At 39.2% G+C, this 13,576-nt stretch overlaps 2 protein-coding genes across 3 annotated transcripts; one reads left to right on the top strand and one right to left on the bottom strand.

Annotated features, from left to right (window-relative positions):
* The first annotated feature begins 1,022 nt into the window (after positions 1–1,022).
* On the top strand, positions 1,023–7,073 carry LOC145213283 (uncharacterized). Its single transcript, XM_080081513.1, has 7 exons — positions 1,023–1,184; positions 2,169–2,380; positions 2,787–3,030; positions 3,191–3,261; positions 3,972–4,095; positions 5,865–6,114; positions 6,714–7,073. The coding sequence occupies exons 1-7, from the start codon at positions 1,025–1,027 to the stop codon at positions 6,955–6,957; spliced, it is 1,305 nt and encodes a 434-aa protein (XP_079937639.1). The 5' UTR covers positions 1,023–1,024; the 3' UTR covers positions 6,958–7,073.
* Positions 7,074–8,472: 1,399 nt separating this feature from the next.
* On the bottom strand, positions 8,473–13,364 carry LOC145214491 (uncharacterized). 2 transcript variants are annotated; one of them, XM_080083034.1, is made up of 8 exons: positions 13,113–13,364; positions 12,410–12,621; positions 11,434–11,713; positions 10,785–10,867; positions 10,085–10,211; positions 9,551–9,797; positions 9,209–9,492; positions 8,473–8,867 (listed from the first exon to the last, which is right to left on the bottom strand). In XM_080083034.1, the coding sequence occupies exons 1-7, from the start codon at positions 13,270–13,272 to the stop codon at positions 9,261–9,263; spliced, it is 1,341 nt and encodes a 446-aa protein (XP_079939160.1). In that variant the 5' UTR covers positions 13,273–13,364; the 3' UTR covers positions 8,473–8,867; positions 9,209–9,260. The 2 variants fall into 2 exon arrangements, with proteins under 2 accessions (XP_079939160.1, XP_079939159.1); XM_080083033.1 differs by having other exon boundaries at positions 11,428–11,713; positions 13,113–13,363.
* Positions 13,365–13,576: the final 212 nt, after the last annotated feature.

Genomic DNA, 13,576 nt, shown 5'->3' with positions numbered 1-13,576 from the left:
TTCAACTTTTTAGGTGTTTGTTGTTCCGCGAACATTATATGAAAGCGACGATTCGTACGCTAGTAGAAAAAATTTGATGCTTTGTTCAAATGGAGGTTACAATATTTGTATGGTGGTGTTTGCAACATTAGGTTTTTTTGTGGGTCGTAAAAGATACGAGTATAGGACGTATATGGCTATGGTCCAATTCCTCCGAACGACCAAAAACAGTTAGTTTTAATCGGTTAGACGATTTCAAACAACATTAGTTAGCGGAAGGTTGTCGCTTCAGTCTTTTTTCCGTAGTAACAAATTCCCCAAATTTGAAGCCAGTGTTTGTTTACGTTGTGCCCTAGCGTCGCGTCTCGTTGCGACTTGTTTGTTCGTCGCCTTCATTGTTCGAGTTCTGGTTGAACGCCTTTGGTTGCTTAGCGAACTAAAAGCCTTTTGTAGGCTGGCTACAACCAATACTGGATTTTGTGGATGAAAGCTTTGTTTGTTAGGTGTAACTGGCGTTTCTCACGCAACGGACGCCAAACAGATGCGAAGTGTATTGTTTGTTACGATCAAATCTATTCGAAACAACTGTTTTCCCGGTAACCGTTGCTCTACCAACGTAATCAACACTACTTTTCATGGAGGTTCCAATTCATTCTTCAAAAACTGGTTCCTATATTCAGCTGAAAGCAGAAATAACTGAATTGCAATCGGCACATTTTAACCCCTATTAAACCTATTGGTATTTTTAACAACCGACAATGCACTAGCTTAATGTTATTCGTCCTGAAGATATTTTTATTAATGTGGCAATTAGGCAATGTTTCATCTAAGCTGCGCACTTGCGCAATTGCTTAACTTGATTAAAAATATTGCTCGCAGTGGCTCTCGCATTGTATTCTGAGAGCTTTGTGTATGTCAGGGAATGTTAAAACATTTTAGTCAAAATTTGGTTAATATTAATTGTTTCTGTTTAGAATCACTGCGTGTAACAACTTTCTGTCAGTTTCGCTGTAGTTCGGGTAAAATTATGTGGATTTCTGGTTAAATGGAACAATCTCAAAACCCCCTAAGCTCGTTGGAAACTGCCTCAAAACAACATGAGGAATCTGTTGTTATTGAATTGGGAACAGACAGACTTATAAGATGGCTGGGAGTTTATATCATGCTTCTACTTGCAGTGATGGCTAAAGTTAGCGATTATCTCAGTAAGTTAGACAAACTAAACAAACTTTACATTAAAACAAACTGGCTTAATCCGGCATATGTTACAATGCTTTTTCATCCTTTACCACATGGGTTCCCGAACTATTGGTTAATTGGTAATGGCGATCCATTCCGGAGTACTTGAAGCCCAATAGAACAAATTGATAAGGACCGAGGACCCCAATTTTCTGCAATAATGTTGCTTGCATTATTTTTTGGCGAGTAACTTTGGTCACTTTTGAACAAAATGAACTTTAAAAGTCATTTCCAAGCACATAGTAAATCTAATGTAAACATCTTTGTTACATGAAAGGACACTTTGCAAAACCAGACCAGGCTCATGTTTGCACTTGTATCAAATAGAAGGCGGTTACAATGCGCTGTATCGACATCTAGCTGACTTTTGTATAAAGATCATTAGTCCCAGTCAAATGGTATAGAGCTACTAGAATAAAAACTCACAACAGAAAAGTTTGCTAAATACCGTTAGATAGCGTTAAGAGCGCAGTTATTTTAATTAACAGTGAAACTGCGATAGCTTTTAGGTTGATTTTATTGTCATTATTATTATAAAACCTCGCCCCAACCCTAATAGTCTTAACCGTCAGCATTTTTACACAAATTGCAGTTGAAATATTCGCGAATGCTTTTTGCGCCAACAGTATATAGCAAACTTGTCAGGTGTGAATTCTTGCGTAAATTTTCCAGTGAAACATGTTTTTGTCTAAAAGCAGTGGTGGAATTCAATTTTTCAATTGTCAGCTGGTTCTATCACAAAAGTCCTATATTTCAGCCAATTCTGTTCCAAAAAGTCTATTGACAGTAATCTGTAATGCTAAGCGGTTCGCTGATCTCACAAATTTGTGAGACGGTTCTACAGAACCGGTGCGAAATCCCACTACTACCTAAAAGTGATATTAAACGGTAAATTGAGTTTACATAATTCACATGTAGTATTAATATCTAAAATCTACTGTGTTTTCAAGCTCAAAGTCTGGCTTGCCATCCAGTCGCGACACGATCCGGTTCCAGTTTAGTGTACATCAATTTTGCGAACACCTACTGCTGGTCTGAGGATCTCAGTTATACGAATTCAACAGTTTGCAACCTATCATTAGAAAGCCGGACTAAATTGCTGGACAACCCTAACAAAGTAAAAAACTTTGTGAAAGCTGTCCCGTACATAATGCTTGGACAGGTCAGTTAATATTTTTGATTTTATTCACGTTGAAAAGCCCCAGAAAACTTCTCCAGTGTCTAACAACTTGTGTAGTTACAATTTTGTTTGTTTTATTACATTATGTCCCACTGCGAACTCCCAAATGCGTTTGTACCTTAAAAAAAGTTTTTCCTATTTTCATTGTACCGCAAACTACCCGGTCCGAACCGGTGTTCGGTTCTAAACCCATTCGCTTAATTTTAATGGTACCCGTTATCTAATGGCCTTATCAAATCAAAGAATTTTGACCATGTATTGTTTTTTTACACGCTTTTAGGTTCGGTTCGGGTTTTAAGAAATAAACTGTTTAAACCGGTTTGCCGGTTCGGGTTTAGTTCCGGTTCGACACCCTGGCCCAAATAACTTAAGTTTGTTCTTTTCTCAGGCTTTCTTGTTTTCATTTCCTCTCGCATTTTGGCATCTCCGCGTGGGGGCGCGCTTGGTCGGTCACCTTAAGTTTATGCAACTTCTGCTCGAAGAGATTTTCGAAAAAGTGAAAAAGTTGCGTTATGGTATGTATGAATCTGAGCCTTACGATGAATTTAGCCAGGAACTTGATGAAAGAAAGAAGTGGCAAGATCCAACAATACCATCAAATCCATCAATTTCAACAAATTCAATAAGTGAAGGTAACAAGCATTAGGAGTTCAATGTGTACGTGCATTTTTTTGGAATGAGTGTAACTCCGTATAAGTTATTGGGAATAGCTGGTGCAGTTTCTAAGTTCAAATACAAATCGCCTGTCTTTGTTTTCAGTGTTAGGTTTGTTACCTTTTTTATAATTGCCAGAAACAGCTTCATTGACAGAAGTGAGAAGTGATTGGAGCAGTAATGATCAGACGGTCGAAAGTTATATGCAGGCAAGTAAAAAAGTTTCTTCTTTTTTCGGCAACAGGTAGCAGAAATGTCAAACACAAAGTAGTCTAAAACACACAGAAAGACTCTGTGGTGGGTTAGATTCCCACCGCAAACTAGATTTTTCCGTTGCCACATGGGGATGCGGATACTTGGGAGACCGCCTGGTTCGGTATGGTGCCTTTGATAAGCCTAGCGTACTATGATATGGTGTTAACGAAAGAATTATGTTTGTCAATTTTTCAAAAGTGCCAATTCTGCCTTAGAGGACATTTTGTTTTTGGGTCTACTCTAGCGGTCACCAAACTATCGCCGACGAACCAGATCCAGTCCCGTCAGGCCCCATTATTTTAACAACAACCTTCTTCTGTTACTTGTAATGGAGTAAAGCACCATGTTTTTCACGCCCAGGACGCTTCCGGGGACGAATCCCGATCAGTTTTTTATGTCTGTATATGGGTCAGGCGCGCCAGACCATTGGGCCAAATTCCTGCCCACGTAAAGCACCATTGCTCTGTAGAGAGGACTGCTATTTACTGCACACAATCTAACCGTTGCACAATCTGACCTAGCTTGTGGTGGCCACTCAAAATCACTGCGCAGACACCAGTTCCTTAGGGCTTGTAAGCTATTTGGCCTTCGTGCATGTCATAGAGACAAACCATGCGTACTGTTAATCTGTTTTTAACTTAGTGTTTTGTTTGTTTTCTAACAGAATTCACAGCAACAGAGCCGCATTGATAGTTTTCTGGCAGGCGATATGAAAGACAGGAATTTCTTTTCAATGCTATGTTATGAAAACTTCGCCAATCTTCACCTTTTACCCTTTATTTTTTCTAGTAAGTTTTGACAACAATTTTAAGGTTTACAAAATGTTGGAATTGTATATAAAATTTGATAAAAAACTGAAGTTTAATGTCAAGATTGTGGTGACGACACGCATTACGTTTGCAAGAAACGCCCTTTTTCTCGTTTTGCCTTTTTTCCTGAGTCGTGTTGACCTGTCTCGTTTTGACTTGTCACGGCTCATTCTTAACCGGACACGCTTAATAAAAACAACTTCGCCACATATTGGTGACCGCCGACAAGATACGTTTTTATCTTGCTTCAAAGATGACAAACCAAGAAAACGCTGTGTCTATCAAACTGCCCACTTTTTGGGCAGAACAGCCAAGAATTTGGTTTCAACAAACCGAAGCACAATTTGCTCTAAAGAAAATTATCTGCGACCAAACCAAGTACTATTATGTGGTTGATTGACTTATTAGAAGAACCACTAGAAGAAGAAAAATACACCACGATTAAGCAGCGACTTCTGAGTGTATTCAGTCTTTCTGAATATGAAAGAGCCGCAAAATTATTTCGTATAAACGATCTCGGAGATAAGAAGCCGTCGCAACTTATGGATGAGATGCTTTCTCTGATGTGTGGCCATGTTGACTGCTTTTTGTTTCGATATTTATTCTTGCAAGCTTTGCCAGAAGATATACGTTTGATTCTAGCAAAAGAAAGCTTTGCTGATCCTCGAAATCTTTCTCTACGAGCTGTTGTGCTTTGGCAGGTGAAAGGGCATGAATTGCAAGTATCAAAAATCAACAAACGGGATGTAGAAGTGCCTAGAAACTACACGTTTAGGTCCAAAAAGCAGCCTGGACGATACTTTTATCACGACCGTTTTGGTGAAAAAGCGGTCAAATGTCAGAAACCTTGCAGCTGGCAGGGAAACTTACCAGCCGGTCGCTCCTAACATCGTCAGCGACCGGCCAAATCAACAATTTATTTTATGTGTGGGATAAAAATACCTGTCAACGCTTTTTGGTTGACACAGGAGCGGAGATTAGTGTTTATTCTGCGTCTGCGTTTCAGCGTAGGAATTGCCCTCGTGGTAAAGAACTTCAAGCAGCCAATAGCACCCGCATCTACACATACGGCAAGAAGCAACTTCAGTTGGATTTAACGATTGGAAGGTTTTCCTGGAATTTTACGTTGGCGCAAGTTTCTAGGCCACTCCTTGGTGCTGATTTCTTGGTCTGGCTGGCACAAAGATATTTTCTAGACCACTCCTTGGTGCAGGTCTGGCTGGCGCAAAGATATTTTCCAAAATAGACTTGGTCAAGGGTTACCACCAAGTACCAGTAGTACAAGAAGATATTCCAAAGACGGCACTTGTAACGCCTTTTGGTTTGTTCGAGTTTCTGCGAATTCGAGTTTTCTGCGACATTCTGATAGCAAGTAAATCTAAGAAGCAACATCATTCTCATCTTGAGCAGCTTTTTCAGCATTTGTCTGAAAATGGACTTGTAGTTAATTTAAATAAAAGCTTATTTGGGAAAACTCACATTGAGTTCCTTGGTCATCACATTGCTGCAAACGGAGCTAAACCTTTGACAAGCAAGGTAACAGCCATTCAAAAGCAGTGACACTTGTTCACCCGCAGCCACAAGCACCTGCGTCATTAACCACGGACGCATCGGATCATGCTATAGTTTCACCACTTTTAAAAATATATAAGTAATGTTGGAGGGGATATTGTATGAAGTCCTACAAATTCTCAAAAACATTTAAAATAAACTTGAAAAAATAACCTATGCATTTTGTACATTGGCAGCTTTTAAACTATCGCGGTTTACACCTGATGCCTCTGCTGAACCTGAGGGAAAATATATTCACAAACCACTGCTTGAGACTATGATGTATCTCTGGTGCGACGAGAAAAATCTAAACAACACATTTCTTTTAAAAATGTACGCAGCAAAACAATTTGCTACAAGTTTTCTGGCTTTCGCAATGCTGATCTCACTAATATCGTGGTTCTTCAGCAGCATTCATAATGACGTTGTAGCTTCCAAAACTTTTCGGTAAGGAACAGAATTTATTTTCCCTCATAGTTTCGTCTTAACCACCCAAAATTAATGATTGTAGGCACTTTATTTCAAAGTCTGAAACAGTTCTCTAAAAGTGTTTCTCTAATATTAAAATGTAAACAAGTTGAGTTGAGTTAAGTCGAGTTTAGTAAAAATTACCAAGCTAAAAAAGCTGCTTCACACAGTAAAGAGTACAAGTGGGTGGTCATGACCAGGTTTTTTTAAGGTTTGGTTTGGGTGACCGCTAAGTAGTTTTAAGAGACCGCAAGTGTTTCATTTAAATCCCAAAAAAGCCATATTTGCTTAAACGAATTATTTATTAGGCTACTGGCAAATTTTGGGAAACCGCTGGAGAAATTTGGGGGACCGAAAACAAAAAACACTGGTCATGACTAAAGCGCAGCAGCTATTATGAAGCGGTATGTGACTGGGGCTCCCAAAAAGTGGTTGGCGTACTGTGGGTAAACACGACTGGTGGATGTTGGTGGGACCAGTAGAAGGGGCTTTAACTAACCATCCGAGTAAGAAATAATGATTGCTGCTTTTTGGTATTTTTGTATTAGCAGTCCTACTGTATTTTTTTTCTTTGACAGATGTGAAATACCCTTTGAAAGTACGTGCCTCTTATGCACAATCAAGCGAATACCAGATGTGATTGTTCTGTTTGCACTTGACCTCACAGTGACTTCGGCGGTCCTCGTTTTTTCCCTGTGGAAGGTGTTTGATGTAAGATCAAGTGAAACAAGAGAAACCGCTCATTTCTTTGACAACTTAAAAAAACACACCCATATAGCGTTTTTGTGTGTTGATGATGATGAGAAAAAAGCTAACGCGTGAAATGTTTGACATATTTTCAAATTACATTATTATTTTAATTCTACTGCTGCTGTTTATAGCAGTATTTCATTACCTGTTCCTATGTAAAGTCGTACTATAGCGAGTTTTCTTGTATGCACTTGTATTTTGTTTTTTTTGTTATAACAACTACATGCAATTGCTTTTGTTTATATTTCGTCGCACTTTAAATTACTTTTGTGTTGTTGCTTTTCAAAATATTTCTGTATTGTTGCACATCAAGTTATTTTTGTGCATTTTGCACTTTCGCTGCATTTCCTTGAGGGTGATTATTTATTTGCCGCTAATTGCACTGTAATTTGCCATACTTTGCCACATTTATCTTAAATATGGTGTTGCTGGTTGATCGAGAGGATTTTTATTTGTTTGCCGCAAAGTGGAAACGCTCTGGTGGTGTTTCGTTGCCAGGTGCCCGGTGTAACGTTGTTCTATAGCTGCTTGGTATTGTAAAACACTGGTATAAGCTAAACCAGTGTGCGCGAGTATTGCCTTTGTGGTGAACGGCTACCACATGGTTGTGAGTTATTGCAGAACGAAGAAGGCAGTCTGTGGTATTAGGCAGGTTCAAAAATTTGAACCCGAAAGCGTAAGTCAAAAACAAGGCCCTTTAAGAAGCCTGTTTAGGCCCTAAAGTTTGATTGACAGGCCCATAAAAAAGAAGACATTAACAGTTTAAGTCCAATAACTAGTTACTTAGCAGGCAGTTATTTTAAATATTACGGAGACAAAATATATTGAGTTGACAGGGTGCATGCATGGGTTTGTTTAATAAGGTTAACATCGCCGCCCAAAATTGCCAGATCAACATCTAGAAATAAATAATTCCGTAACAGGACCAATACGAGTGAAGATGAACATAAATTTATAACTGACATCAGCCTTCAGCGTCTATAGTGACCAGCGATCACGGCACACTCATATTTAAATCACAGTACGCCAGGCCCATTGAAGGCGCTATACCGAATCCCACCAAGCATTCACCACCATATGACAAGGCGTAGGCTAGAAAAATCTAGCCTGTGGTGGGATTTAAACCCACGACAGGTGTCTTTCCGGGACGCGTGCTCTACCAACCGAGCGGCGCAGACTCAGTGAATTACAACACCGTTGCCTGCCTCGTATGCTGCACATGTCAGCTTTATAGTATAGGGGCATCGCCAGATTGCTCAGTATCAGTTAAGATGAACATAAATGTATAACTGGGATCAGCCCTGAAGCGTCTATGCAGACCAACACGTTTTCCCTCCTTCTTTTATTTGTTTTTCTTATGTTTACAATGTCTTGTTGATTGGTCACATAATAAGGGTTAAAAAAGGTGAACTTGTTTTGAACACATTTTAGTATAAGTTCGTGATTGTCAGTTGAAAGCGATCAGTTTTTTAAGTAATAAACAAAACAATGCTTTTAGAGGTTTGCGTGGCAGTTGTCATTGTCTACAGCAGATGACTGATGGTCAGGATATTTTTGTGCCGAAAGAGCAATTTCGAAACAAAGAAGTCGTTAAAAACAAAGATTTACTGTGAACACGATATCAAAAAGCTGGGTTGATATGAGGGTTAATTTTTCTTGGTAATCGTAAAATTGTTGTTTCAAGACATTTGTCAGCAACAACGTAACAGAAAATAGACAAAAACATAGGATGGTTGAATTCTAACTTGAGCAGGTAGTGCAAAAACTTTTTGTGCAAAGTATAACAAAACATGCCCTCTTTCTATCATTGCTCTGCTTGGCGTGGAGCAGACAAAGGTCCCCGGCAAAGTATAACAAAACATGCCCTCTTTCTATCATTGCTCTGCTTGGCGTGGAGCAGACAAAGGTCCCCGCAAGTCATCTTTTGATTCATCTGGAGAAACTTTCAAACAATCGCTTTAACAATACCATTTCCATTTCATCTGAAAAAGGGAATTGGAGGTAAGGCTGTTTAACCGAAACAACATTAAATTCAATGCTTAGTGATTCCATCAAATTGGAGGTGGTCCTTAATTGGCTTTTGTGCTTCGTTTTGGTTGCCGGGAACAAAAGAGTTAAGGGTTATTTACTTAAACCAATCAACATTTTTTGCCGAAAAGCAACTGATGTTTATCATACATGTTACAAAAAAATAACAACGAAATATACACGAATGAATTAATATTTATGTCGTTAAAAAAGCTGCATTTATAGACAACAGATCTAATTTTTTGCCTCAAGCTCTTGTTGCTAAAATCGGTTTCCTTTACAACACTGTGCTTACCTTAAGCACGATTAAAAAACATAAGTGTTTAATCGATTGATTGGATTCATGTTTACATGGCGGCATATTCTGCAGCCAGAAGTGCCACATTGCTTGTTTCCTCCAAGTTGTCAAAAAAGTGAGCGGTCTCTTTAGAATCACTCGATCTCACGTCAAACCACTTCCATAGCGACAAAAATAAAACTACCAAGGTCACAGCAAGGTCAAGTGAAAACAGAACGATAACATCTGTCAACCGCTTGATGGCGCACAAGAGACACGTTGTTTGAAAAGGAATCTCACATCTGTTGGAGTAGAACACATGTTTTACTTCGAACTTGGCTTTAAAACTTTAACGCTTACCCGAATGTCTCAGAAACTTTTACGTCATCAAAAACGCTGTAGAAGAACCACGTGATCAAGGCTACCAACATGCAAATTGCAAGTAAACTTGTCACCAGCTGTTTCAGTGCATACATCTTCAGTAGGAATGTGTTGTTTAAGTTTTCCTTGTCACACCAGAGATGGATCATTGATTGGTGCAAGGGCGCTTTAATATATGTCTTTTTAGATGCGTCCTTGTCGGGGACAAAAGGTGTCAATTTGAAAGCTGCAAAAACAAATTGCACAATCAGTCATCAACAAAACACACTTTGTACTGAATATTTACTGCAGAAAAACAGTATTATATATCAATCGCCTAGTCCTGGTGTAGATACAGTGACTGCCTAAATCTTAACTGTTGTATACTTGTAAAACGCCAGTTTGACAATAATGTTTTGAAACCAAGAATGGAAATTAAAAATATAAGATGATCAATATTTTCTGCTGCTGTGACCGAGTTTAGGCAACCTAAACTATTTTGGATGATTTGTGAATGGAAAAGCCTGCACTTACCTGAGAGTATATAGGGCAAGTGATGAAGGTTTGCAAAGTTTTCGTAACAGAGAATTGAGAAGAAATGTCTGTCTCTCATGTTTCCGGCCAGTAAGCCGATCCAAGCATCAACTTTTTCTGACTGATCCTGTGAAAACAATAAACGCATATGAACCAAATCAAGTTGTATTTTAAGGAAAGCTCAATACTCCACACGCAGAGTCGTGAACATACCACTGCGCTGCTAACAATATCGTTACACATCGAACTCAAATAAAACGATATAAATTAGGTTGGGTTTGTTTCGTTTGGTGAAATACCTACTAACTACACAATTGCCCTAAAACCATCACAAGCCGGAAATAGCTGCGTAACGTCAAAACATTATGGGGCGCAAAACAGTGGATGGCACAGTTGGTGGATCATGACTAAACGCGCTGCAGCTACAGCCTTTAATGAAGCGTAATGCTACAGGAGCTCGCCACAGAGTAAGTCTGGCGCACTGTGAGTACAATACGACTGGAAACGTGATATAATGAAAGGGCCTGGAGTCGTATTATGTACTCGGCGAGAGGATACTGCCCAAAAATGTACAGTTTTTGTGATTTAGATTTTATGGTTCCTGTATTTTACTGAAAGCAACTTACTACCTACTACTAACATCCCTGTGATATCGGTACAATGCAAAAATAAGGCAGATACAATTCTTAACGAGTTTTACCTGAGATGGTTGAGATGAATTTTTGGGAGGAGTGGAATTCTGGCCATCACCGCTACCTCCAACATTTCCCATCGGAACGGTTTCTGCAAATAAAAGCATTTCAGTATGACCACACGAGGTTGGTATGAGCGATAGGTTTAATTTTTAAACAAGCGATTTGAACGACGTTTGTCCTGATTCTAAAAGGTCCATGCGCAGATACTTGTGCCATTTTCGCTTTCTGCAGGGGTTTAAGTGACGAAAGTTGTTTACATATAAAACGGACGAACGGAATGTTGTTACTTTTGCGTTTAGAAGGCTTCTCTCACGACGTGGGTGTGTCCGGCCGGTTTGTGTCAAAAAAACATGCCTCAAAGCGATATGAGAATAGTGGGATGTCAATATTGTGCAAAAGTTAGCTACAAAAGTGAACACTGTTTTAGCATGTAGGGTTACATCAATGCAGCTTATGACAGGCCATTAACCGTATAGGCCATAATAACAAGGCTACTGCATACTGCAGTTTGGTGTGAAGTAACAGACTGAATGGTCATGGCTCATCAAACCTATGCAATTAAAACTGTTTGGTAAGAAATGATTTGTCCATTACAAATTCATCAACTGTGCCACTGTTTCTTATATTATACATTTTTACAAATCTCACCCTCACTCAAAGTTTCAGTCTTGTAATTCCCCTCGCAGCATGATATAGTGACGCGCTTTAAGCACGATGACGTTTTGTTCGTTGTGACGTCATTGTGCCATCTTTTTCTGCCATCTAGTGTCGAGCTGGTCGCATCGTACGGCTTGTACTTGTACTTGCCCTTGGGCACGGTTTTGACCTTCTCGAAAATCTCGTTGAGCAGAAGTTGCATGAACTTGAGGTGACCGACCAAGCGCGCCCCCACGCGGAGATGCCAAAATGCGAGCGGAAATGAAAACAAGAAAGCCTGAAAAGAAGAAAAATGGATGGGTCATGGGTGCTTGACAAAAAACGTACAAGGTCACTGGCGTGAAACGAAAAAAGCGAAATAATACTGAAGTAAATCACTGAGCCTTAGGCACATTAAAGGCGTCATACCGATTACCGAATCAGCCGGTTACCATGCTTTCCCATATGGCAAGGTCAATGCTAAAATGTGTCAGATATGTGCAGCATACGAGAAAAGCAACGGTGCTTGTAATTCGACTTTTGAGCCTGTGTTGCTCAGTTGATAAAGCGCAAGTCCCGGAAAGACTCCTGTCGTGGGTTCGAATTCAAGCGCAGGCTAGATCTTTCTAGCCTACGCCTTGTCGTATGGGAGAATGCTTATTGACCTGTTGGTTCGGCATTACGCCTTCAGTGGGCCAGGCGGATAATGATTAGTACTGAAATATTGTCACTAGCTCATGTTACCTGCCCAAAATGCAACAAACCGTTGCAGTCACACATTAAGTATTTTGTCGTCAAATATACACGCAGTATATAGACATACTCGCAGAAACAAAGAAAGTTGTTTTAGTTTAGATAAGCTGTCTTTACGCATGCATACTGAACAAAAAGTGGTGGAAAATGATAACAATTGCACTAACTTAATTCTGATGTTTTATTGAATGCATTCCTTTATCCCCAGCAAGCATGACATACAAATACAGGTCGCACATACCTGTACCATCATTATGTATGGAATAGCTTTCACAAAGTTTTTCACATTATTGGGATCGTTTAGTATTTCTGTTGAGCTTTCTCTGGTGAGTGCGCAAGTCGAATTAGTAAAGTTGTTCGAGCTGTGGGACCAACAGTAAGTTGCAGCGAAAGCTATGAATTCTCCACTTGCGTCTGAAATGGTCCCAGCGGGATGACAGACCACCGAGTCGACTAAAAGAGAAAAAAGAATGTTACAACATAATATTAGTCGCTGCACGGACCAATTAAGAATGTATTTCGAAAAAATTTAAAAAATACTTCAGAAAATTAGTAACTGAGATATATATTTGACTCCTTTTAAGTTCTGTGCACTATAATAGATTTACAAACACATTATACATCGACTATGGCTTGTGGCAAGTTTTGGGCAAAAAAACGCATTCCTAGATATTGTGGCATTTCTTGTGGCTTATTGCCGTTACCAGGTTGTAAAAAAAAATATTAAACAATGCCTGACCAAGTATTTTCATTTTAAAGTTAACATCTAAGTTTTACGAGCAGTGTTTTATTAATTCAAGACGAATGCCAAATACACTTTTGATCGGCTAAATTTTGAAAGTCGATGTGGAATCCCGTTAAAGCGTACCTAATTGAGGGTAATTTAGCCAACATTTTGCAAATGATTTTTAAGCGCATGGTAAAGTAAACGATAATAGACCTACTGACTAAGTCTCCAACTTTTGACGCTACGCCAAGAAAGAGAATCGTATAAACTCCCAACCATCTTATAAGTCGGTCCGTCCCAAGTTCAATTACAACAGATTCCTCATGTTTTTTAGAAGCAGATTCCAACGAGCTTAAAAGGTTTTGTGCTTGGTCCATTTCACATGGAACCCTGCACAAGTTTAACTCAACGCCTGCTTAACTGGCAGAAATTTGCTACACACAGAAATTCTGAAAAATAAGAAATTATGTTAACTTAATAAGTACTAAAAATATTGCTTTAATTTTTTCACGTGTCTGGGCATAAAACACAAGCTTTCCGAATTCACTATGAGAGCCATTGTAAACAATGCTTTCGCTCTAGTTATATTCAATTTTGTGTTGAATTTTATTTTACGCGCAGCATAAATCATTTGCGCACAAGACCAGCACGAAATCAGTTTAAAGAAAACTTGTTTAAGAG

The sequence above is a fragment of the Phallusia mammillata genome, chromosome 2 (assembly GCF_965637545.1).
Source record: "Phallusia mammillata chromosome 2, kaPhaMamm4.hap1.1, whole genome shotgun sequence".
In the NCBI taxonomy this organism is placed as follows: Eukaryota; Metazoa; Chordata; class Ascidiacea; order Phlebobranchia; family Ascidiidae; genus Phallusia; species Phallusia mammillata.
Note: the sequence above shows the minus strand (reverse complement) of the source record. Positions and strands in the feature narration are given on the sequence as shown.

Coding starts and splice junctions, on each gene's coding strand:
- LOC145213283 (XM_080081513.1), top strand. CDS start 1,025: ATGGAACAATCTCAAAACCCCCTAAGCTCGTTGGAAACTGCCTCAAAA. Junction 1,185..2,168: donor TAAAGTTAGCGATTATCTCA/GTAAGTTAGACA, acceptor TGTGTTTTCAAG/CTCAAAGTCTGGCTTGCCAT. Junction 4,096..5,864: donor TTTACCCTTTATTTTTTCTA/GTAAGTTTTGAC, acceptor GTACATTGGCAG/CTTTTAAACTATCGCGGTTT.
- LOC145214491 (XM_080083033.1), bottom strand. CDS start 13,272: ATGGACCAAGCACAAAACCTTTTAAGCTCGTTGGAATCTGCTTCTAAA. Junction 12,622..13,112: donor AAAAGTTGGAGACTTAGTCA/GTAGGTCTATTA, acceptor TTTCTCTTTTAG/TCGACTCGGTGGTCTGTCAT. Junction 9,798..10,084: donor CTTGCCCTATATACTCTCAG/GTAAGTGCAGGC, acceptor TTGTTTTTGCAG/CTTTCAAATTGACACCTTTT.